Raw genomic sequence first — 26,140 nt, 5'->3', positions numbered from 1 at the left:
GTGAGGTCTATTGTGGGCCTAAATGCTTAACTAGCATTCTCTGGTGGTTCTAACTTATCCTAATCATACTTCACTTGGTATGCTCATGCCTACTGAGTTTAAGAAGGTGGAACAAGACAGCGTGGGGCTTGTAAAACAGCCTTCTGAATCATAAAAATAATCACTGCTAGCAAAGATCTCAGTACTTAGGCATTGGTACACTTTGGCATGTACAATTGGGTATGGACCTGGATCTCTGCCTTGCCCAAACTAAGGTCAGTGAGGACTGAAACCTTCTTGCTTTGCTATCTTGGTTGAATAATGAAAAATGTTGTTTGTAAATTATTTGATAGATGACAAAAATTGTGGGAACTAAAATTCAGAAAGTACAGAAAACAATTAAAATCCTAATTACTGAGCTTGTAAAGGCCTTACAAATGAAATGATGGTATTTCTAATTGTCTTGCTTTATGTAAAACAGTAACTTTTGGATGCTGAATCTGATCAATTCCAAAATGAAGGCTCTAGAGACAAGGTAGGAGAAGGTATCTTATATTGGATCAATTTCTGCTCGTGAGAAAGACAATTGCCTGACTTTTATCTCTCAAATACCCTGGAACTGATACAGCTACACTGCACAAAGGAAAATTTTAGGCATCAGTGGAGAGATGCCCTATTTTTCCCTTTTCAGTTTTCTGATTTTCTGCAGGTATGTGCACATGCATGCATGCAAGGGCAATACAGAAAACCTCAGAATTTGATTAGCACAGCCACAGTTGCAAACATATTTGCAATTGTCTATAGCTCAAATAACTGGTTGAGGGCACCCATTAACTCCTTCCAGTGTAACAATACCCCATCTCATTTCTGCTTCTCTTCACAACAGTTTGACATGTTCACTCTCTGCATGACTTATTGACCAGATAGAAAAAGAGAAATAACTAGGGGTGTATGAGGGTGTGTGTGCATTAGGCAGAAGTGTGCACATGGGGAGAAAGAATGGGGAACCCTAATATGGTAAAAAAAGGGGGCATAAAAAGTCCTGATGTATGTGGGAGAATTGGAGACCCTGGTACTAAGGTATGGGGAAAGGTGGCATACAGAATCCCCACCCCTGGCAGGAAGAGACTGGTGAAGCTGCAAGCAGTCTCTGGAATGGAGGGGAATGGGAGGATGTAACTCAGGGAACTTAGGGGAAGAAGTGGCAGGGTTAAGGAATTGCTAGCATGTGAGTAAGATCCATGAAGTGTGCAACCCCTTAGTACATAAAGTATGTTACTGTGTCATTGCATAAATGCAAATACACCACTTTATACATGGGTTTCCCTTTTCTATTACTTAAAGCATTTTCTTCACTTTAAGCACATAAGTAGCATCACTGAAATCAACAGGATTCCTTACATACAGTAAGTTAAGCTTGGATGTAAGTGCATTGTTGAACTGGAGCCTGAATATACTCTTTGACGATAGCACATTGAAGTTAATGGGCATCCCCTACTCCATCTATAGGAAGTGCTTCTCAGTGTATTTTAATGGTTTGTCCTGTATGTTATAAATGTTTCCAACAACGGGGCTTACACCAGATCCCTGGGGAGAATATCCCACAGTCTAGTCCATCTTATTACTAGGAAATATTTTCTGGTCTATATCCTATATTTTCCATTGCTCAGTTTTATCCCTTTACTCCTAGATACATGTCTCAAGCCTCAATGTTAATCTTCTCTGAATTGTCTCAGCTTCATCAAATCTTTCTAGCCTGGAGATACCCAGAAATACAATATTCTAGTTCCAGATGGGCTGATATCCTATACAGGATTGTGATACTGCTGATAGACAGTCTCAGAGTTAAAGCGTTGATGTCTTCTGCCACCATACTGCATTATAAACTCATGTTTTATTTGCTATCTGCTTTCATTCTTTGAGTCCCCCTTCCTGGGTTTTTTTTTTGTTCTTTTGACATAACTGCTTTTAAAGTATACCTATGGTGGGTGGCTGCTCTGCACAGGGAAAAGAAAGGCTTAAAAGCACCATCAGGGAGGCTGCACTGATCCCACTAATCAGGAAAGGGCTTACTGAACTCACCAATAAGGAGAAGTCTTGCTGGATCAGCCACTCCTGGCTATCAAGGACCATATATAAAGGGCTGCTTAACAAAGCAGAGGAGAGTCTTTCCTGGGAAGAGCCAACACCCCAGGCCCCGTGCTTAGCAGGTCCCCATGGAAGCCAGGTGGCCATCAGGGAGTGTGGAGTAGTGGCAGCAAGGGTCAGACCACTCAGGGGAGGGAGTCTGGGGAAAAGGATGGAACCACTTTCTGCTCTCACCGGGCTGGTCTGATCCCTGCTGCCAGTGCTAGTCCCCCACGTCTCCTTAATTAGAAATAAATCATATCAGAATCTGGGGAGAAAAAATATTTAAAACTCCAAATATTTCCTTGGAAGGCAAAAATATTTAAAACCCTAGATCCAAACATCTTTTGGACATTTTGACTCACATTTCACCAATATTATGCTCTTTCCAATCAAGTACCTCTTAGGGTATGTCTACACTAGAACCCTATTTCGAACTAGGGTGGCTAATGTAGGCATTTGAACTTGCAAATGAAGCCTGGGATTTAAATATCCCAGGCTTCATTTGCATGTTCCCGGGCGGGTGCCATTTTTAAATCCCCTTAGTTCGAACTGACTACCCGCGGCAACACGCGGCAGTCAGAAGTTAATCTGAACTAAATCTTTAGTTCAGATTAACTGTTACACCTCAGGGATTTAGTTTGGATTAACTTTAGATTAAAGATCTCCTTAATTTTGGATTAAAGATTTAGTTTGGATTAACTTCTGACTGCCGTGTGTAGCCGCGGGCAGTCAGTTTGAACTAAGGGGATTTAAAAATGGTGCCCGCCTGGGAACATGCAAATGAAGCCCAGGATATTTAAATCCTGGGCTTCATTTGCAAGTTCGAATGCCTACATTAGCCACCCTAGTTTGAACTAGTGTAGACATACCCTTATAGAGGTACACTTGCTTTATCTGTAGCAAAGGTATTAAATCCACACAGAACAAATATCAAGTGTTTTTCCATGAAGGAAATATATTTTGCATACCTTTGGAAAGATCTATTTCTACATCTATATTTAGAATTTGTTGGTGGGATGATATGTTTTCTATTATGTTGGATGATGTGTGCACAAATGCTTGAATTTGAAATTATTTTAAATAGCAGTAGCATAGTTCTATAATGTCTGATGTACAATAACTAGATTACAGTTTATAGCATTTTCCACAACTGAAGGACATATAAAATCCCTAGCCCTTCAATAAAGGAAACTGACCTAACAGACTGCTGTAATCACTGATGTTTCTTTCAAATGTCAACAATAGCAAAAGCAGGGCTGATCGATTTGCAAGCATTAATTACTTAAGTCTTAATTATTGAGATAGGTCTTAACACATGAGATAGGTCTTCTTGTTTTATAGCTAGGAAGAGAGGCAAAGAGAGAAGTATTTCATTTTTACACTGTAAATTAATACCAAAGTCAGATCCTAAGAATTTTGATTCCGAGTTCCCTGGTCAAATCACTAGAAGCTCTTCCTCCCATAACATCAGCTGAATCCTTACTTTGTTTAATGAAATTGAATTCATCTTACCTTGCAATGAATTGAATAATGCAAAGAGGTACATGAAAGGAAGATATAAGGGGCCCCAAGCAAAAAAGGCAAAACCCCATGTCATGCCCAACAGGAAGGTGAGGCTGATCACGCTACGAAGATTTCTCAGGACTTCTTCCCGCAAGGTCCGATTGCTTCTTTTCCCATTCCTCCCGCAGATCTGCACCATCACCACCACAAACATGGCTATGTTCATAAGAAACATAATTCCAAAGTAACCAGCACAAGTCACATAAAAGACAACTTTATCCTTTATCCAGCAGCTGTTTTTAAGAAAAAAAAAAGAAATCATTCTTAGATACTAGAAACTATTTACCCTTTTAGTTATTTAAATCATTACAGGTAAAACTAATCTACATTTGTCTCCATTCCCTTGTGAATCAACCATAACCTTTGACCATCCATTTAATTTCTATAAGCAGGGGGATGGTCCTCCAGGACATCTTTGAGTAACTACATACTCATATCTTGCCAGATACTTTTGGGTGCACCTACTGAATATAAAATTCATATTTACCATATAGATGTAGCCTGTGGGAACTACAGTTCCACCATGCAGTGCTACATCATAATCTAAAAGTTGTTTTGGGCTCAAGATAGAAAATTGCTTATTCATGTAACTAACCGGGAGCATACACATGCCCACAACTCTCAGATGGTACTGAAACCGGCACCATGAGTATCACAAACTCAGTTCTCCACTACTAAAGCTTAAGAAAGTAGCATGCTAAGTGGTATCTGGGGCTAGCCACTAGACAACCATAATCACACACAGTGGGCCAGGGATCAGTTGTGCCTATGTCATTCATTCCTTTAGCTGTAAATGGCTGTCTGAGTGAAATAGAAGGTTTAACATGAAATTTAAAGAAGAAGATACAATGGCGCTTTTTTCAGTGTGTTGTTTAATCCAGCAAGACACTGATAATATTGGAAGATATACTGAGAAAATTAGCTTCTTTGAGATTAATTGGAATGTGTATATAAAAATGTAGAAGACATACATACTAGGTAGCTTACATTGTGAAACGGCTGTTTCATTTACAAAGAAAACATTATTGTTAAGCAGCCTCTTCCTGCCTGCGCCCATCCATCAAACAGACAAAACAAAACACCACATTTTTTGTGTGAAACAGGAAAGTTACAAGTGACACTTTCAGCAGCCTAGGGACATTTTATATAGCTTTTGGTAATGTACAATTTCTTCTGTTTTTCTCATAGCTTTTATGAGACTTCAGAAGCAAACAATTTAGAAGATTATAATCACACCCTGTTCTTGTTCTTTACCTACAAACTTTATGAGAACATTAATGAGTGCCAGTTTAGTCACTCCCAAATCTTTTGCAAGATGCATACACAGAACCATAAAAGATTTTTTAAAAATTACTTACAAATCATCTCCTCCTTGCCCTTTAGCATCTCTGCCATATATTTCTTTGCCATAGATACGACTTGCATTTGAATTTGTGCTTGCTAATACAATTGCTACCACTAGAGCAGGTAAACCTGTATATGAAAGAAAGCTATTGTATTTTTGTTTTCAAAACCCAAAGCATCTGAAACTTCTAGACAAAGCTGAATTACTGATGAGCAAAAAAGCTAAAAATGCTTGCTTTAGCATACAACAGATAGTCTGGCAGCACCTTAAAGACTAACAAATATAACTCCAAGTCTGTCCATGTCATACCACCACATGGAAAAGAAGCGTGAAACAAGCAAGCAGGGAACCCTGAGTATTGTCTGTCTGGGGTAGGGTTCCTTTAAGCATGGAGCTCAGTTAGCCTCAGGCAGCAGCCCCACACACGAAGTCCTAACCTGATGCCCTGCTGGCACTGGTTCCGGCCAACCTTAACTTCGGTTCAGGGTCCACTCAGTGTGGACGTGCTATTTCAAAATAGCAAAATGCTATTTCGAAATAGTTTTTGTGTATAGATGCGTTATTTTGAGTTTGGTTAATTCAAATTAACTTTTTCAAATTAACTTTAATTTGAAATAGCACTGTAGTGTAGTCATACCCTAAGAGGGGATATGACAGAGGTCTATAAAATCATGAATGATTTCTCATACATGTCAAAACTCCATCTAAGAATCTTAAAGTTGCTTTGCAGGCATTAACAAATTAAGAGATATATTTTATTATTACACATGGGGAAAGTAAAGAAAAAGTGTTCAATCCTGATTACTTAACAGGCTCACAAATCTATGTATAGGTATGTAAATAAAAGCAGTCTGATTTTAAGAGGTGCTGAGCACTAACAAGTTCTGTTGAAATCAGTAGGAGCTACAAGTGCACAATACCTTTAAAAACTAGTCCTCTTTTATTTAGAGACATACCATAATTAGATTCCTGGGTTTTAAAATGTTTCTGGAAGCACAGAAAGGTTGAGGCTCTAATTATCTGATAGCAGTGATTTTTCAGGAGTATTTAGCATCCAAATCAGGCCACTTATTTAGGTGTCCAAATATGGATTTAGGTGCCTAATTGTGGGCACTCATATTTGATGATGTTGGTTAAATGACTTGCCTAAGAAGTACACGGAGACCTGAGATTTAAACCTCAAACCACTGTTCCTGGCTCCCAGGCCATTTATCCAAGCATAGGAAAAGATCTGGTATATCTTTTATTCCTTCAGCTACAATGCAAAGCTGTGCATCATATTTTTACAGAACTCTATGTTCTCAATCTAGATTACATTAATATAAATTCTATATACTTTTTTTCTAGATAATATAAAGTGAGCATTGTGCTTGAGAAAGGTGCTGGACTAAAAGCTGTAGTGAAGCCCTCTGTCCACAGAGATACAGCCCAAGAAGCCTTAGAGTGCATCTACATTGCAGGGCTTAACTCGAAATAAGCTACGCAAATTGAGTTACATCAATTGCGTATCTTATTTTGAAATAGCTTATTTTGAAATAGGGAGTGTCTACACAGCACTTATTTTGAAATAGAGCACTCTTCCTCTGACTTCCCCTACTCCTCATACAATGAGGGTCACAGGAGTCGGAGTAAGAAGTTCTCGAGCTTGACAGTATTTTGACAATATTTTGAAATAATTGCCCACTGTGTTGATGCAGAATAAGTTATTTTGGAATACCACTACTTATTTTGAAATAGTGTTGCAGTGTAGATGTACCCTTAGTGTAAGTCTCTCACACCACACTGTTTAAATGTCTCATCTCCTTACTGGAGAAACTACTCCTAAGGGTCAATTTCATTGACCAGTCAATCCCTGTCCTTTCGGCTGAGACTCCCAGCAAGGGTGCAAGGCAGGAGGGTTATTACTACTACCTGGAACCTGCCATGCAGGAACTGACTACGATCAGCACTCTGTTCAGGAAGATAATGCTTTTTGTGGTACTCTGTATATATTCAGGCAGCATGTCTGGCAAAAGCCAAAGGGTCCTGCTATACAAAAAATGAAGGAAAGCCTTCTTTCATGAATCCTAGTTATTTTTCAGTAATAAATTTTACTTGTGGTTGAGGCATTAGACAGCAGCTCAGTAAATCAGATCCCTTTTGACATTTCATTTAACAATTTAGTGAAGTTTACTAAAACAAAACAAAAAAAGAGTACAAAACATAAAGAAAGTTTGAAAAAATCATTTCCTTTTGGCTTAAACAATTTTTCCTCTCTGCATTTTTCAGCATTGTCAAAATATCAGTTAACTCAACTCTCATGTTTATCAAGTGCCTAGCTCAATGGGTTTATAACCTCACTTGGGGCCTTTAGCACTGCTAGAACACATAATAGTACATCATAATTTAAATTATATACTATCTATGAAATACATGTTCTCACACATACCCCAGCCAATAATGCAAAATTTCAGTATGTATCGCCGTATGTAGGTGTTGAACACTTTTACTAGAGCAATGTACATGTGGATTGCTTCCAGCCCCATCCACGTAAAAGTGGCCAGAAGGAAAAAGTGCAAAAGGGCAGCAACGGCTATGCAGAGGCCTTGTATGTTGAATGATGCAATCCAGCTATCAAGCAGAAAGACCAGATTGAGGAATAGCAGAGCTGTGCTCAAGTTCATTAAGATTTTAGAGGGATAATCTCTTCGTAACTTCCTAGAGAGACAAAAACAGAGACATATGTTAAGTGGACAAAATGTATCAAGGTACTTATAGCAGTAGCGCTTACCATTTTACAAAGGAAATAGGGAGCTGTTGTCTCTTCTTGATACTAAACTGATGTAGCAATAAGGAATGATGGTATAAGAAAATAGGAACATAAGACTGGCCATACTATGTCAGACCAAAGGTCCATCTAGCCCAGTATCCTGTCTTCTGACAGTGGCCAAAACCAGATGCCCAGAGAGAGGGAACAAAACAGATTATCACCAAGTGATCCCTCTCCTGTCACACATTTCTAGACAAACAGAGGCAAGGGTCACATCCCTACACATCCTGGCCATTGATGGATCTAAGCTCCATGAATTTATCTAGTTCTTTTTTGAACCCTGTTAAAGTCCTGGTCTTCACAACATCCTCTGGCAAGGAGTTCCACAGGTTGACTGTGCACTGAGTGAAGACAAACATCCTTTTGTTTGTTTTAAACCTGCTGCATATTAATTTCATTTGGTGACCCCTAGTTCTTATATTGTGGGAACAAGTAAATATTTTTTCCTTATTCACTTTTTCCACACCAGTCATGATTTTAAGATGTCTATTATATCCTTCTTTAGTCTCCTCTTTTCTAAGCTGAAAAGTTCAACTCTTTTTAATTGCTCTTCATATGGAACCCATTCCAAACCCCTAATCATTTTTGTTGCCCTTTTCTGAACCTTTTCCAATGCCAATATATCTTTTTTTGAGATGAGGTGACCAAATCTGTCAAAGATGTGAGTGTACCATCGTTCTATATAGAGGTAATAAGATATTCTCTGTTTTATTTTCTGTCCCTTTTTAAATGATTCCTAACATTCTATTTGCGTTCTTGACTGCCGCTGCACTGTCAAGACTACGTCTAGACTGCAAGCCTCTTTCGAAAAAGCATCTTTCAAAAAAGAGCGTCTAGACTGCAAGCAGTACTTTCGAAAAAGCAAGCCGCTTTTTCAAAAGAGAGCACCCAGGCAGTCTGGACGCTCTCTTTCGAAAAAGCCCTGTTTCATTCAAGAACGCCTTTTTTCGAAAGAGCACTTTCGAAAAAAGGTGTTCTTCTTCGTGAAATTAGGTTTTCTGCCGTCGAAAGAAAAGCCGCGTTCTTTCGACTTAATTTCGAAAGAACGCGGCTGTAGTCTAGATGCAGAAGTTTTTTCGAAAAAAGGCTACTTTTTTTGAAAAAACCCTCGAGTCTGGACACAGCCTGTGTGGATGTCTTCAGAGAACTATCCACAATGACTCCAAGATCTCTCTCTTGAGTAGTTGTAGTTAAATTAGTCCCCATCATATTGTACGTATAGTTGGGATTATTTTTTCTAATGTGCATTACTTTACATTAATCAACATTAAATTTCATTGGCCATTTTGTTGCCCAATTGCTTAGACCTTTTTGAAGCTTTTCATAGTCTTCTTTGGTCTTAACTATCTTGAGCAGTTTGGTATCATCTGCAAATTTTGTCACCTCACTGTTTACCCCTTTCTCTAGATTATTTATAAATAAATTGAATAGGATTGGTCCAAAGACAGACCCTTGGAGGACCCCACTAGTTACCTCTCTCCACTCTTGAAAACCTCCCATTTATTCCTACCCTTTCTTTCTTGTCTTTTAACCAGTTATCAATCCACAATAAGACCTTTCCTCTTATCCCGTGACAACTTACTTTACTTAAGAGCCTTTGGTGAGGGACTTTGTGAAAGGCTTTCTGAAAATCCAAGTATACTGTATCCACTGGATTCCCATTATCCACGTTTGTTGACCCCCTCAAAGAACTCTAGTAGATTAGTAAGGCATTATTTCCCTTTACAGAAACAACGATGACTTTCTCCCAACAAGTTATATTTATCTATGTGTCTGACAATTTTATTCTTTACTATAGTTTCAACTAATTTGCCCGGTGCCGACGTTAAATTTACCAGTATGTAATTGCCAGGATCACCTCTAGAGTCCTTTTTAAATATTGGCATCATGTTAACTATCTTCCAGTCATTAGGTATGGAAGCAGATTTAAAGGACAGTTTACAAACCACAGTTAATAGCGCCGCAGTTTCACATTTGAGTTCTTTCAGAACTCTTGGGTGAATGCCATCTGGTCCTGGTGACTTGTTACTGTTAAATTTATCAATTTGTTCCAAAACCTCCTCTAGTGACACCTCAATCTGAGACAATTCCTCAGATTTGTCTCCTAAAAAGAATAGCTCAGGTTTGGGAATCTCTCCAAGATCCTCAGCCGTGAAGACTGAAACAAAGAATTCATTTAGCTTCTCCACAATGACTTTATCATCTCTGAATGCTCCTTTAGCATCTCGATTGTCCAAGGGCCCCACTGGTTGTTTGGCAGGTTTCCTGCGTCTGATGTATTTAAAAAACATTTTGCTATTACTTTTTGACTTTTTGGATAGCTGTTCTTCAAACTCCTTTTTGGCTTTTCTTATTATATTTTTACATTTAATTTGACAAAGTTTATGCTCCTTTCTATTTTCCTCACTAGGATTTGACTTCCACTTTCTAAAAGATGTCTTTTATGATGTATGAACTTTAATGGCCTATTTTTGAAATCCTCTGCTCCATTTTTTCAGCAGAAAACCACAGCTATTTCTGACCAGCAGCAACAATTCATTAACAAATTACCTTGCTGTCATTATACTGGGTATCTAATTTATTGTGTACATATAACCCCCCACAGACAAATTACATTTCAAAACATATTTTGTAGTTCATTGGATTATGTAGATAAATTGAAAGAAAAAGCTTTAAAGATGAAGTATCGACCAAGAGCTAACTTCTGATTTTTTTAAAATAAAAGTTCATTTATTTTTTTAATGGAACATAGTCCACCACAGATTCTCATTTTCAATGGTCTGTAAAATCCTAATGAACTTAAAATCAAATAAATTTTCCTTTTAACTACTGCATACTGCAGTTTATGTGCTGGAAACCTCCCCAGCACATTATGTCGTCTTTGGACCATAGCATAATACCATAGGGACTGTGCAGAATGCAGTAATTAGGGTACACATGGGTACTTTTTAAGAGCTCCACCGAGCACTCCATTATATAATTTCCTCTCTTGTGATCCATGCCCTGTAACAGCAGGATTATTCATGTCATTGTGTGGCTGGAAGCTGGCACAGCTTCACTTCGCCTCTGTTTCGCATCTGCCCCAGCACTCTGCCATTGTGGAGTCTCCTTATCCCCTGCCATTTCCGTAGGATGTTTTCAAAATTGCTGTGTAGATGGCATATCTTCATCTCACTTCCCCTCTCTACTGACTGTCTCCAGCCTGAAAGGGCAGGATTTTTCCTGTTATATTTAAGGAACTATGAGGCCTAAGTAGGGAGTTTCAAAAAAGACTGAGCAATGTGTTAGTAGATTTTAATTAATATATAAAAGGACACATTATATCCTACAAGAAGATTATTTGGGATCAAAATTCCACTATTTTGTCCAGCCTGAACAATACAAAGTAGCCAGACCAGGAAGAGAGAAGAAGGACTAGGGCTGCTGCAAGAAACAGTCCACATCTATCAGTGGAACACAGTGTTATTCAGCCACATTTTGTGAAATAAGTGGCTATCTCTTCACCACATCCAGTCAAACAGAAGTCCTGGCCCACGGTTAGCGTGTTAATTCATTACAAACAAGACATTTGTTTTGAATGGTTTTTTATATCACAAATACTTACTCAAAAGCAATATATGTCAGAAGAGTTGCAGCTGAAAATATGGCAGATATCCCACAACCAATATAGGTGACAAAGGTGAGGACTTTGGTATTGTGTGGATCTATTCGTGAAGCAGTTCTTTGGAGATCCTATATGAGAGAAGAGAAAGAGGCTTAAGTTACAGCAAATCCCCTTTTTAATGAGCATGACACAGTTTGTTGGTGAGAAGTCAAGCAAAAATTCAAGAACTATTTTGTGATATCTATATAATCCCAATGCTGGAGGCTGAGTTTACTGGATATTTAGTTTATATCCTCCGACTTTCTTCCCGTATACCTTGAAAACATAGCGGCACAAGAGAAGACTACTTGCTTGTAAATGGAGGTTCTTCAAAATGTGTGGTCCTTGTATGTATTCCCTTGAGGGTTATGCATATGTACCATGTGCCTGGAGTTGGAGAATTTGAAAAGTCGTTCCCATTGGTCTTCACATATACCCTGGCTTGCCTCATGTTTCTGTGTCAGGTAATAAAGAGTGGGTGGACTGACCACTCTTAGTTCTTCTCCACCACAAATTCAACAGATCCATAGCAGAGAGGAAGGAGGATGAGAAGTGGAATACAATGAGAGACCACACATCTCAAAGAACCTCGGGTTATGTGTAAATAACCTCCTTTTCTTCTTTGATGATCCCTGTCATATTGAACTGAGGATAACGAACAAATAGTACCTATGGAGGAGGAGGAGGAGGAGGCAAGAATGAGGATGAAACAATAATATGGAGGCCCACCACACCAAAGGAGGAATCTACTGCTTAGTCTTGCACTATGTCATAATACATAGCAAAGATTTGTACAGAGTTCCACATGGCCTCTCTATACAAGTCAATGAGTGGCATATTCTGAAGGGAGACTAAGATCAAAGTGTGAGTCCTTGTGAAGTTAGCTCAAACCCTGGAGGGACAGGTAGACCAGACAGCAGCTAGCAGAGTTTGCCACACCCCAAAATCCATTCGAAGATTTTCTGGATGGAGGTGACCTGTCCCTTGATTCTCTCTGTGATTGCAATAAATAGTCTAGGAAACTTCCTGATTGGCTTAAGAAATTCAGAGCTCTTTGACATTTCTCTGCTGGTGCACATGGTTTTAAAAAGAAAACAGGTAAATGCTTGATTGATGTAATATTGAGAAATCATTTTTATAAGAATTTGGGGCTCTTAGGGAGACTTTATTTCTGTGGAAAGCCATGACAGGCAGGTGTGCCATCATAGAACTGACTTCGCCAACTCTTCTCATGGAAGTGGTAGTAACAAGAAAGGCAACTTTCATAGAAAGGAGGGACATAGAACATGATGCTAAAAGCCCAAAGGGAATCTTCATTAGCACAGAGAGAACAAGATTCAGATCCCTCTAGGGAGCTATCAGTTGAATAGGTGATATTTCTTTTTTCCGAAGGCTTGTCTTCACTTAACATTCTATAGCAGTACAGATGCACTGCTGCAGCAAGCACTTCAATGTGGACATCACTTATGCTGACTGAAGGGATTCTCCCATTGGGATAGGTAATCCACCTCTGTAAGAGGCACTGAAGAAGAATTCTTCTGTTCACCTAGAGCTGTCTACTTGGAGCTTTTGGTTAACATAACTGCATTGCTCTTAGGTCTGAATTTTTCTACCCCCTAACTGATGTAGCTAAACTGGTCTATTGTCTGACTGTGTCTAGGTGTCAGACACTTGTAAGACAGTACATTTAAATGCAGAGACTATCCTGTGAAAGTAACTGTGTTCAAGCAGGATTATTAAAACAGAAAAACCATGTACAATTATGTTAAAATCTTCCAGTGGAAGCCAGCCAAAATTCAGATTTCCTTTTCGTTTCCCACAAAAACATTCAAGAGAAAGGACTCATTGAGCATATCCTAAAGAAAGCTCATTTTGTCCTATTTTGTCATGGGAAGATTGAATGTAATTAGTCTGCTAAAGAATAAAAAGCCTTATGACATTTTTCCTATTTAAATTCAAGCAAGATGTGAAGAAAGCAACTATATTGTGAGGCTCTGGAAAACCAAATTTTAAAATATATGGCTCCCCTGTGCTGTAAAAGATTTTTCTGTTTCTCTTCATTTTATCTCTTGGTATTTCAAATATTTATCATTTTTCTTTTTTAAAGGTCCTTGTTAAACTGGTTAAATCAAAACATATGTACCTGCACACGTAGCCACATCCTCTCTGGCAGAATGTTTCTGGAGCCAAAGAATGTTAATATTAGAGAGAAAGCCACAGTGCAATACTGAGTAAAGTTGCTAAAGATGTGGGAACCCAGAAAATCTTCAGACTTTTCAAAAAGATTGCGTGTATTTCATGCCTTTCCTTCCTTTTTATATGTTTTATTTTAGAAATATTTAGATACACCTCACTGGTGCAAGGCTATATACATTTCAGGGGGCAACACTGCCCCACAGAAAGGTAAACCATGTTCACTATGTAGCCATTCCCTGAGAGTCCTGCAAAAAAGGCTTCAAATACAAGGTATTGTTCAAGGTGTCTGGGGGGCATGAGTGCTGAAACAGTGCAGCCTTTGGTTATATTGGCTATACCTTATTTTAACTAGTGCTATCCAATTGGGAGGTTCTGCTCCATACCTCTGGAAGAGCAAAATTGGCAGATGCTTTGCACAACCATAAGTTTCCTATGGATCTACTTTCTTCCAGTAGAGGTGGTGTACCCTGGAATATACTGACGAGAGTAGTACACCACACGGTCAAATCAAGCCCATTAATACTGAATACAGCAAGTATTGATTTTTTTCCCTAACTACATTGATTAGTTAATACATTTTGACATTAAAAATATAAATATAAATCTCTTATCTGTAGCCTGTTGACATGCAGAAAGGGATTTTGTTACGCTCTTTGGACTTGACTTTTCCTCTTCAGTGGCATTTCTACCTGATAGCAGGGCATATATCTTCCCCTTTTCTCTCACTTCCTAATACTAAGGCCTGCTTTCTCTCTCTCTTTTTGTATCTGTCTTTCTACATCAGATTTTTTTTCTCTTTCTCTTGCCCTCTTACTAATCCTATGGTATTTTCTCTTACTTCATATGCCCTCACCATCCTACATCTTTCCATTTTTCAGGTGCCAGATTCCCAACACAGCCCACTCTATCTCTATATAACACTGGCTTTTATCACACTCTGTAAATCCCTGCCCCCCCTCCCCACCTCTCTTCTGCAATCTTCTCAGCCTCTCTGCAGACAGAGTCATTACTTCTCAGGCTACGTCTAGACTGCAGGCTTCTTTCAGAAGAAGCTTTTTCAGAAGAGATCTTCCCAAAAAACTTCTTCCAAAAGAGAGCGCCCACACTGCCAAAGCACATCGAAAAAGTGATCTGCTTTTTTGAAATATAGTGTCAACACTGAATGGACGTTGTCTTGCATTTCAGCTGTGATTACTATGGATGGAATGGCCACCAGGGCACCTGTGCTTTTTCCTCTTTCCTCTTCTTTCAAAAGAACTCCCTCTTCCCTATCCACACATGCCTCTTTCTGAAAGAGCTTTCTGTTTTCTGCCTCAGCATTGACAAGTTTTCTGTTTGGAATCTGCTTTACTTCCACTGAATGATGGCCTTCTTTTGTACCCAAGTCCAACCACTAACACTCAAGAGTTATCTTGCAGATGACAGTATGTTATTAACTATTATTTGGGCTGAATAGCACTGCTGGGACCCAGCCAGGAACAAGATTGATTGTGCTACAGTCTTTTCAGGATTAGTTCTGGAGCAACTTTTATTTTAGGGAAGGTTCCTGTATAACACTGCAGCTCTGTATCCATGCCTCTGTAGCTTTCCTAACTCCTAACAAAATCATTACACTGTGGTTCCTCAAAACAGCAAACAATAAAGGTTCACTTACCATCAGGACCCCAAAATGTGTGAGGTGATTGCATAAGCAAACTGTCTCATTCTCATTTGATTCTGCTTGTGCAATACAGCCACTAGAGTTCCAGCCACCATTACCATCTACAGAAATCAAGCAATACAGACTCTTACAACTGCAAACAAAATCCACAAAATCACCGCACAATTTCTTTAGCAGCCTTATAGAAAGGCTACACGAAATCAAATATACTTTAAAGTAGAAAAATTTCACAAAATGTGTCAAATCTCGTAACACGCTATTTATCAATTAAGAATTATATTTATCAGTGCAGGAGTATTTGATTTCCAAGATTTTTTGTCATTTCAGTACTCTGACAGAGAGGTAGATTAAGCAAGCAGATTGCTTAGATTCTCTTCTATCCACCATACTCTATCACAGAGGTGGGCAAGAGGCTGCCAGCAGACCAGATCTGGCTCACCAAGCCACCAGATCCAGTCCACGGCTGCCTCGCCAGAACCTGTAGGCAGAGAACAGCTCACTCTTTAAACATCCAGCTGCTCTCTGCTTTGGATGGCTGGGGAGGGAGGAGGGAGACTTCTCACTCTGTCCCCTCTGCCCCCAGCAAAATCTCTCAGCTCCCATTGGCCACTTTCCAATGGGGACCCCCCTTCCCTCCATTGGATCCTCCTTCCCTCCCTCCCCACCTCCTATGCCCAGAGAAGAGCCACATGGAGCAGCCTGCAGCCTTGGACTGCAGCAGACAGTCTGCCTCAGATTTCTGCAGGGCTGCTGGCTGGGTGCCACCTAGGTAAGCGCCTCCCAGCCAAAGCTTGCCTCTGGCACCACTCCCCCTCTTTCCACCCCAACTACCTATCCCATGCCAACATCCAAACCCTCTGTACCCCCTTCTTCCAGGCCATAACACTCTCCCAGACCCTGCACTCCCTCGTACATTCCTCTCCCAGGCTAAAATCCTCTCCTGCAACCATACCCCCTCCCTGACCGTGCACCCCATTCTCTTGCACCAGGTCACCGCCCAAACCCTCTGCACCCCCTTCATCCAAGTCACAACTCCTTCCCAGACCTTGCACCCCATCTTAGAGCTCCTCCCCCAAGCCAGAATCTTCTCCTGCACCCATACTCCCATCTGGACCCTGTACCCCAAGCCCCTGCTCCAGATCACAGTCCCCTCCTTCACCCAAATGCTCTCTCAGACCCTACACTCCCTCCTGTACCCCAGTCACGTACCCCAAGATCCCTTCTGCATCCAACCTTCATCTCAGACCCTGCACTTTCTCTATAAAAGTGCAGCCCTTGACCAATTGCCAAAATCTTGGAGTGGCACCCCCATTAAAAATTATTGCCCACCCCTGATCTATTGCTTGCAACAGACTCTCCCCCATCTTCCTTCATATTCTATATCCAGTTTAGGTCCTTGTCCAGTTTCTCTATCCTTTATTTGTAACTTGCCCCATTCTCTTGAGCTCATCTATCTGCATTTCCACTCTTCACCCACTACGTCAGGCTGAAAACCTTCCCCTTATAAGACCATTCTCAAACACACCTTTTTGCCTGTTTCACACCCACTGTTTTCGTAGCATTCTATCTCTGTTTCAAGCAGTAGCAAAGCAATAGCATCTCATGGTTTCAATAATTTATTTTTACTATTTTGTACTGATAAGGAAGAGAGGAAAAAACCCTATAGAACTGCATCTTTGTATTCAATTAGAATGGAATCTGTATATCTTAAACACTGTCTATTCCAGTGTCAAGTGTGTTTGATTTAAAAAATGGTACATTTTTATTCCTCATGTGAAATAATTGACAATATTTTTAAACTTACTGTTTTTGTTCGTATCCCAGAAGACACAGGTAGGATTAGGATCCTCCTAAATACATATATACAAGTGAACATTTTCATTTATTAAAATATACAGTTGATTAAAATGTACAAATATATCAGGAATTCAATTACTTACGTTTTCATACAAAAACGGAAGAGAAATATTATTGTTACTTGGACTGCAGTAGTGTCTACAAGCCCAGTCAGGGATCAGGGTCTTGCAGTTTTAAAAACACAGTTTTGCTCTAAATCTGGCCATGGCCTTGTAAAATTTCATACACAGGCTTAATTTTACACAGTGTATGTACCCTCATTGAAATTAAGCAGGTGAATGAAGTCTTTGCAAGGTCAGGGCCTAAGCAGAAGAACTTCTGCTTTTTGGCTTCCTTTGTTAATTGTCTCCCACAGGATTCTCCAGGTAACTGGCATTCAGTGATGGGTAAAAATTGAAGGGTGTAACTTACTGAATCCACTTAGGCTACATCTACACTGCAGAGTTATTTTGAGATACCTAAAATAGCTATTCTGCACCTTTAAAGCAGCCTATTATTTTAAATAGATTTCAAAATTACAGGCATGCTATTCTGGTGTCCCTGTAATCCTCGTTCCACAAGGGTTAAGGGACGTTTCAGAATAGTGCTTTATTTTGAAATTTGGCAGTGTGTAGGCAGTGCCAAATTTCAAAATAAGCTAGTCCAAAATTATTACAAAATTTTGAGGTAAGGGTGCAGTGTAGACCATCCAGATTGGCCTGGAAGTGGCTTTCATAATGAACAGCAAGACTAAGTTAACTGAAATATGAAATATTATTTCCTCTTTCTCTTCCCCAAGATCTCCTCAGTTAAAATATTTAACATCAATGTGACTCCATTGCCTCCAGTGGAATTTCTCTCGGTTTTCACCAGCATAACTGAGAGCTAAATGAGAACCATATGGAGATTAAAAACAAAACAAAACAAAAAAAAAACAAAACAAAACAAACCTGATAAAAAAAATGTGACAAGAGACTAGATTTTGGGGGGGCTTTCCTTTCCCATCAATAATATTGGTCATTTTTTAACAGTTCTGTGTTACTTTGCAGAAAACTAAGGAATAGCAATGTTCCTTGAGGGACTATTAATAAAACGGTTCATGTCTGGTCAAAGAATCCACAGCTGCGTCTAGACTGGCAAGTTTTTCCACAAAAGCTTGCCAGCTGTCTACACTGGCCACTTGAATTTCTGCAAGAACACTGACGATCTCATGTAAGATTGTCAGTGTTCTTGCGGAAATGCTATGCTGCTCCTGTTCGGGCAAAAGCCCTCTTGCACAAATGCTTTTGCGCAAGAGGGCCAGTGTAGACAACGCGGAATTGTTTTGTGCAAAAAAGCCCTGATCGCGAAAATGGCGATCGGGGCTTTCTTGAGCAAAACCGTGTCTAGATTGGCACGGACGCCAATCTAGACGCTCTTTTCCGCAAATGCTTTAATGGAAAAACTTTAAACTTTTCCATTAAAAGCATTTGTGGAAAATCATGCCAGTCTAGACATAGCCCACCTCAGCATGGAAACTGTAGCAAGACAGGTCAAATTACCCACAACATGATTATTAAACACTAGATTATTTGTATGTTTTTTAACAATTTTTTTTCTCAACTGGAATTTTTTCTTTAAACCTAACAAAATCAGTGATAATCTTTCTACCACTGATTTTACCACTGCCAGATACAACTTGAAATCTTCCACTGGCTGGCTATACAGTTTTTTTCTCACCTGGAATAGGGTATGTTTAATTGTAATCTTGACGGCATCCTGAAGGTCCTGGATGGTAACATTTCCAATACTACATGCCACTACAAAACTGGTTAAGCTGGCATTAGTATCTGCATCCTTTGAAGGATTAAAAAAATGCAAAAAATATTATCAGAACACAAAATACACTAGCCAGAGAACATGATTTTATTTTTGCTGTTTGCCATAATAAACAAACCGTCCGCACTTTTACACTTCAGATCATCGATTATAAGCACATCCTGTTTATAGGATCAAACTGAAGCTTTTCCTTTGCTATTTCAATTAGTATAATAAACATACAAAAACACATAATTAAGGGCAGGTGATAAAGCAATTTCCATAAAATTTGTCTTTTAAATCACGTTGATGCCAACCACCTCAAACAATGGTAACTGATAAAAAGTTTTGATATTATTAGATCATTTCCCTAACCAAGAATGAACTAGGACCTTCTTATCATATTGAAAAACAGTCTCTGGGAGAGCGGGCTGGATATTTTTTTGGGGGCATTAAATGCCATATTAGCATTATCTATTCAGTGCCTGCAGTATTATAAACCACTGTTCCCTCAAGTCTTTTTTATCTATGTGCGGATTTTTTCCTTCTATGTTTGGAATACATTTTTTTCTGTGCATTTAGGCATGTGCAAATGTGCACCACCTAGAAACAAAGAACCTAGCTATCGGTGCTCTGCTAATCATATGGGTGGCATTTTAATCTCTTGAGTGGCTATAGAAGAGCACAAATTATAGGGAACACAGGGTATGTCTACACTACCCCCCTAGTTCGAACTAGGGGGGTAATGTATGCATACCGAACTTGCTAATGAAGCCCGGGATTTGAATTTCCCGGGCTTCATTAGCATAAAGCCGGCGCCGCCATTTTTAAAAGCCGGCTAGTGCGAACCCCGTGCCGCGCGGCTACACGCGGCACGGACTAGATAGTTCGGATTAGGCTTCCTAATCCGAACTATCTGTACACCTCGAGGTGTACACTATCTGTACACCTCTGTACACTATCTGTACACCTCGAGGAAGCCTAATCCGAACTATCTAGTCCGTGCCGCGTGTAGCCGCGCGGCACGGGGTTCGCACTAGCCGGCTTTTAAAAATGGTGGTGCCGGCTTTATGCTAATGAAGCCCGGGAAATTCAAATCCCGGGCTTCATTAGCAAGTTCGGTATGCATACATTACCCCCCTAGTTCGAACAAGGGGGGTAGTGTAGACATACCCACAGATACATACTATCTTGCTGTAAATGGCCAACAACCGACATAAAATGTGAAAAAGAAGTTCTAAGTGACTCAATATAGTAAGAAATAATATTTCCAACACAGTCCTTTTTGGTTGTAGGAGACTCACTTTATTACTGACACAATGCTATTCCTAATCTGCTCTGAAAATGCACAGAATTATCCAAAGCAAATTTTTACAATTTGCACAAAAAAAGATGACATGTCTACCTCTGAGCTTGTAGTGCCTGATCCAAAGCCTAATGAAGTTTGTGGAACAACTCGTACTAATTTAAGTGGGCCTTGGCTTGGCCACTTATTAAAAAACCTGGAGGCTAGACTAGATGTCTTTTTCCCACACTTCTTTAAGAGGGATAGAAGGGATTACTAAATTAAAGTAAAACACAAGTAATATTTCTTATTATTAATTTGGACTGAATTAATATGAGGGGGAAAGCATTTAGGCAGAAGAATATAAGAGATATAAAAAAATGAAGGGATTATGTGGGTTGGAACTAGAGCCATCCAAGAGGAAATGTTGAGTATTTGTATATTAAATACAGTTCATACAGACTGCACCATTTTAAAATACTATTGTCATAAACTCAATCTAGAGTCTTTTAAAACAACTTTTCACTTAAAGCTTAACAAACAAGGCAATTATAGTTTAGTGTAAACAATAAATCTTACAATTCTATCAAATAGAGAAATGGCATAGCCAACACACAAGTAGATATTTTTTTTTTACATTTTGAAGTGTACATTCCTTATAGAAGAACCTGCTAGCAGAAGAAAGTGCTTCACGCATGAAATAATATATTTCTGTTGATTGAGATATTTTGTAGATTATATTGATTTATATTTTTATTTGTTTGAATAGGAAGTGACCTTTATTTAATTATTTTATAATTAGAATCCAATATAAACTAGCTGAAATGATCAAGAAGCATTGAGTGCTCTTTGAAAGCCTCTTTGTGAAGAAGCATTTGACTATCTTTCAACAGCACAAGCACCATTGTTTAAAAGTGCTTTGAGATCTAGTGATGAAATGCACTGTATAATAGCTAGGTGGACCTATTAATATAATGTCAGTACAATGTTAGTACTCAAGGAAAGATGGGAATACTAGTCTGGATTAGGATGGCACTTTGAAAAGAGAATTTTACCTTTTTAGTGCATCCATCTAGCTACATCCAGAAAGAGATCTTCCTCTTCATCTTTTAGTACTCCTCATTACAGCGTGGCAAATAACTCTATGCATGTGCTTTATCTAGGGCAGTGATTCCCAACCTTTTTTATACCGCGGACTGGCAAACCCATTCACAAGTTTTTGGCAGACTGGTAACATATTTTATTTGCATATTCATTATGGTAATTAGTTTAAAGAGGTCACACTTTTTTTACGTTGCATCTGTATGCACACAATACATGTCATTGTAAGCAGTGGTCTCCAACCTTTTTATGCCTAAGATCACTTTTAAACTTCAGAACAATCCAAGATCTACCACCTCATCCTTCCCCAAGACGCTACCCCTTCCTTGAAGCCCCGCCCTCTCTGTTCTTCTCCTCTCCCTCACTTGCTATCCCCAGTTCTTATACACTCTCAGGGTACAGCTACACTGCCGCTTTTTTCAATTCTTCTGTAGGAAGAGGTTTTTCCAACATTTGGCCTGTCTAGACTGGGCCAAATGTCAGAAAAACCTCTTCTTTTGGAAGCCCCCTTATTCCTCATGGAACGAGGAATACAGAGGTTGCCGAAAGAGCATGTTTGCCTTTTCACTAAGAAAAGCGGAAGAACAAACGCGTCCCTGGACGCGGAACAATTTTTCCAGGATACCTTTGGAATCCTGGAAAAACTCCTGCAGTCTAGCTGTATCTTCACTGGGTTGAGACAGGATGTGTGGGCTCTGGGGTGGGAATGAAGGATTTGAGTGTGGGAAGGGGTGAGAGGAGCAAGGTCTGGGAAGGAATTTGGATGCAGGAAGAGGTAGAGAAGGGGGTGCTGGCTCGGGGAGGGGGAGTGTTAGGGTCAGGTGGAGGGATGGGGTACTGAGCAAGCCACAGGCTTGTGGATGTGAGGGTGCAGGAGTTTGGGTTGGGTTATATGAGGGGCTCAGGGCAGGGAGGTTGGGAATATGATGGGCTCAGGACACAGATTTGCAGTGTGTGGATGGTACAGAAGTGTTGTGGCAGAAGACTAAGGATGTGGGGGTGCAGGAGTTTGGGGATGTGAGAGGCTCAGGACAGGGGGTCCAGTGTAGGATAGGCTTAGGTTTGGAGTTTGGGGGGTACAGGAGTGTTGTGATGCTGTGGCCAGATGGGGGTTTGGCCCCAATTGGCCAGGCTTCATTTTTAAATAAAATATCATGTCAAACACAAAATGTTTCAGCATTGTCTTTATTTATGAGAAGGGCGGGAACCTGTTTTGAGTCAGGGGTCACTGACCCACAGAAAAGTCAGTTGGGGCCACACAAGTGAGATGCAAAAAAAACCTCCTCTAAACTCCTCCCCCCCCCACTCCTCACTAATGTGGCTCCAACTGTGCTGGAGGGAGCAGGGGACATGGTACTGGGAAAGGGTGCAGTGGGTCCTGGGGCAGGGGACGGGATGCCAGCGGGAGCAGGGACAGGGTGCTGGGGTTGGGACAGTGTGCCGGGGGGGCAAGAGTCAGGGTGTTGGTGGGGACGGGACAGGGAGTCCCTGGTACACGCCTTCTCTAGGAACTCCTTACACCACCCTCTGAAGAGGAGGGAAGCCCCGGTGCTAGCCTCCTCCTGGAACTCCTCCCCTCTACCCACAGAGAGAAGGGAAGCCCTGGTGTGCTCCTCCTCCTGGGACTCTTTCCCCTTTCTCCAGGGACTCCCCTCCCCCCCAGAGGAGGGAAGCCCCGGTGCGCACCTCTTTTGGGGACTCCTACCCCCTCCCTGTGCAGCAAGTTCCTGGCGCACCACAGACCTAGGTTGTGGTATCACACCAGCCAGCTGTTTGGGGGAGGGGGAAGTGACATGCAGCTCCCGGACTTCCTTCCACCCCGCAGGAAGCCGGCACTGTCTCCATTGTCACTGGAGGTAGGTAGTGGGGCTTCTTGGGGGTGGGGAGGGAAAACGGGGGCCCTGAACGCCTTGCCATTGACTGGTCGAGCCCTTCCGATCGACCAGTTGATCGTGATTGACAGGATGGTGACCACAGTTGTAAGGGATCAGAGTTTGCAGATATCTACAACACTAAAAAAATTCTGTTAAAAGAATCCTTTCCTTTCTTATCTTAAGCCATTAACACCTACATAAACTTTGTTTGAAATGTAATCATACAAATATTATTAGCTTGGCCATTTGTTCCAGTATTCAAAAGCTGCCTAAAAGCTTTTAACCCACCTGAAATTTTGGCACCACCCCATCAGTATTCCCTCTAAGCTTCCCTGCAGCACAGTTTCACAGGTGATTAATCAGCCTCACTCAGTCAGTGAGCTCCATGGAGGGAGTCCTGGGCCTCTAACTGGGTGGGGCTGATTAATCACCTGTGAAGCCGTGCTGCCAAGCAGCTTAGAGTGAACATTGCACCCCATACAGCCTGCCCTAGCCCAGGAGAGAGTCCAATGTCTGCAGCCCAACCAGTGCTGCTGTGCTGAGACAGATAGGGTTTGACTCTTGCAGCCTGCAAGATGGGGGCATGTTAAGACACCCAAAATAAATGCCCCTGTGTCCCCACCTCACTGCATAGATGCCAACACCCACCCTCCTCCTCTTTACCCCCATAGAATCTGCTCCCCCTGAGCCCAGCTCTGGAGAGAAACCTGTGTCTGCAGCCCGGCAAGGGCTGCCACACTGAGACAGACAGGGTTTGACTCTTGCTGCCTGCAGCCCAGAGGGAAACAAGACACCCCAAACTCTCCCCTGTCCCCACCTCACTGCTCAGACACCTACCCCATGTAATTTGCTGCCTCTCTCCCAGACCAGGAAGCTAGAGAAGCATGTTGGGTTTCCCCACAAGAAGCTTCAGGCAAACCTAGCTGCTATAATCAGATCACTGTAATCAAACCTCTCTTCTCCCATTCTTACTGTATGCGCCAAACTCCCCTCCCATCCCAGCCATGTACTTACTCCCGTCCTCCTTCTGTCCCCTTCCCTACCAGCGTACTTGTTGTCCAGAGCAGGGAGCTTCTGCTGCTGAGGGAGTGCCCTAAACCTCTGGGCTGGGCTCAATAAGCAGCTGCAGAAGTACAGCTTACAGGGAACTTAGATTCCCGCCAAGCCAATCACCAAGGCATGGGCATGGCCTAGCAGCGTGCCGCAGCCCGGCAGCCAGCAGTTCGCAGGTTGGCTCCGGTCCGTGGACCTGCAGTTGAAAACCACTGATCTAGGGAATTTTGTTTCTTGTAGTCAGGAATGTCTGTGAGCACATTTTGATTTCTTCAAGGACTTTTATGACTCAAAATATTTGATATAGGTTTTTAACAATGTTTTTAACATTTCTGGATGGCTTGTCAAGAGTTCTCAGTGCAAGGAGCTCTGCATGGATGAAGAGGTCAGAGCTGCTATTAAGATTGAAACCTTGGCTACTTGTGATTGGTCAAAAATGATGGTTTATGTTACATGCGCAAATGGAAAATACATTTTTTGCACATGTTCACTTTCTCACACATCTGACCTTGCACAGTTAGGGTGCCTAAATTAATTATTTGAAAAGGAAGAGTAAACTGTTCCTGAAAAAAATTGCTAGCAGTATTTATGCAGCTTCAAGTTTTTATTGTCTTCCTATCAAGTACATCTTTGTTACTGACTAACACATTCTAGTACTACTCAAGCATATAGGTAAAGAACTCAGACAAATGAACTATGTACTAATCTGGCGTCAGGGCTGTCATTTGTCTTTTGAGAGAGTGTCATCAATGGTAAATAGCAATCATTTGAACTTTGCCCCTTAATATAAAATATGACTAATCATGATGAAGCTTTTGAAGACCAAGCTTAGTGCTATTTATTAAGGTAGAATGCTTTATCATTATATAGATTTTGTGCCATTATGGCAAAACCTACTGTTCTATGCTTTTGCTTTATTGACTCACTGGAATCATCCTGGTTTTCAATAAAAATAAATTTTAAAAATGAATGCTGTTTAAAACAGCTGCAGATACTTAAGGGTATATTTCAGAAGGCAATTGAGGGTCATGTATATTTTGATAGCTTAGATTATCTCAAGTATCTCAATACAGTGCCAATATAAATGATAATGTGCACACAACACAATACCACAGAGTTCTGCGGATGCACAAGAGCCAAAGGTCATTTGAAATACTAATGGGAAAATGAATTCAAGCCAAAAAGTACTACTGTTCATTATGAAAAAAAAGTTTTCTTCTGAATGAATATAGTATCTTTGGAATGGAGAGTGATTTCTTCAATTGTGAAGATTTTCCTAATTCATTAATGCATGAGGGCCTGGAAATTGATTATCATGTGATCAGATTTAATAAAGAAAAAAAATTAACTAGCCTTACTGAGTAACCATTTCCTCTCAGAAAACCTGCCTATAAGATGTAAACACATTGATTGTGGATTGAGAATGCGTATCTGTGATGATCAACAGAACCATTAACACAATCTCAGTGAAATTAACCCTGTGCAGAGTACCAGAACAAAGATGTAAATGGGACTTGACTGGTTCATAAGCCTTGTGCTGATCTTCTGCAAAAGGGCAAATTTCACCCTGGGTGATTGTTTTCTTAGCAGAAACAATTTTAGGCTCAATTCGACGCTGATGTAAAACAGCATGGTTCCACTGATCACTGTAGAGCTTTGCCAATTTATGCCTCTGGCCACTTTGTGTGATACAGATGGAAACTGTCCTTTGAATTGCAGTAAAATCTTTGACACAGCATATAATCTAAATACTGTAGTAATCTAGTCATTATTAATATACATATTCCCAATGCCTACCTGTACTACTACCATCATTTCTATAACTCATTAGATATTGCAAAAGTGGTTATACTTTGGCTGGCTCACTTG

At 40.5% G+C, this 26,140-nt stretch overlaps 1 protein-coding gene across 8 annotated transcripts in view; it reads right to left on the bottom strand.

Moving 5' to 3' along the window:
• Nucleotides 1-26,140, bottom strand: part of ADGRG6 (adhesion G protein-coupled receptor G6) — a 163,882-nt gene that overhangs the window by 18,508 nt on the left and 119,234 nt on the right. For all 8 annotated transcript variants that reach the window (XM_075924316.1, XM_075924318.1, XM_075924317.1 and 5 more), the window contains 7 exons: nt 18,881-18,997; nt 17,130-17,175; nt 15,320-15,426; nt 11,431-11,558; nt 7,446-7,714; nt 5,031-5,145; nt 3,622-3,905 (listed from right to left, as the gene is read on the bottom strand). In XM_075924316.1, coding sequence (XP_075780431.1) covers nt 3,622-3,905; nt 5,031-5,145; nt 7,446-7,714; nt 11,431-11,558; nt 15,320-15,426; nt 17,130-17,175; nt 18,881-18,997 — 1,066 coding nt within the window. The remainder of the gene's footprint in view (nt 1-3,621; nt 3,906-5,030; nt 5,146-7,445; nt 7,715-11,430; nt 11,559-15,319; nt 15,427-17,129; nt 17,176-18,880; nt 18,998-26,140) is intronic.

The sequence above is a fragment of the Pelodiscus sinensis genome, chromosome 3 (assembly GCF_049634645.1).
Source record: "Pelodiscus sinensis isolate JC-2024 chromosome 3, ASM4963464v1, whole genome shotgun sequence".
Lineage (NCBI taxonomy): Eukaryota > Metazoa > Chordata > Testudines > Trionychidae > Pelodiscus > Pelodiscus sinensis.
Note: the sequence above shows the minus strand (reverse complement) of the source record. Positions and strands in the feature narration are given on the sequence as shown.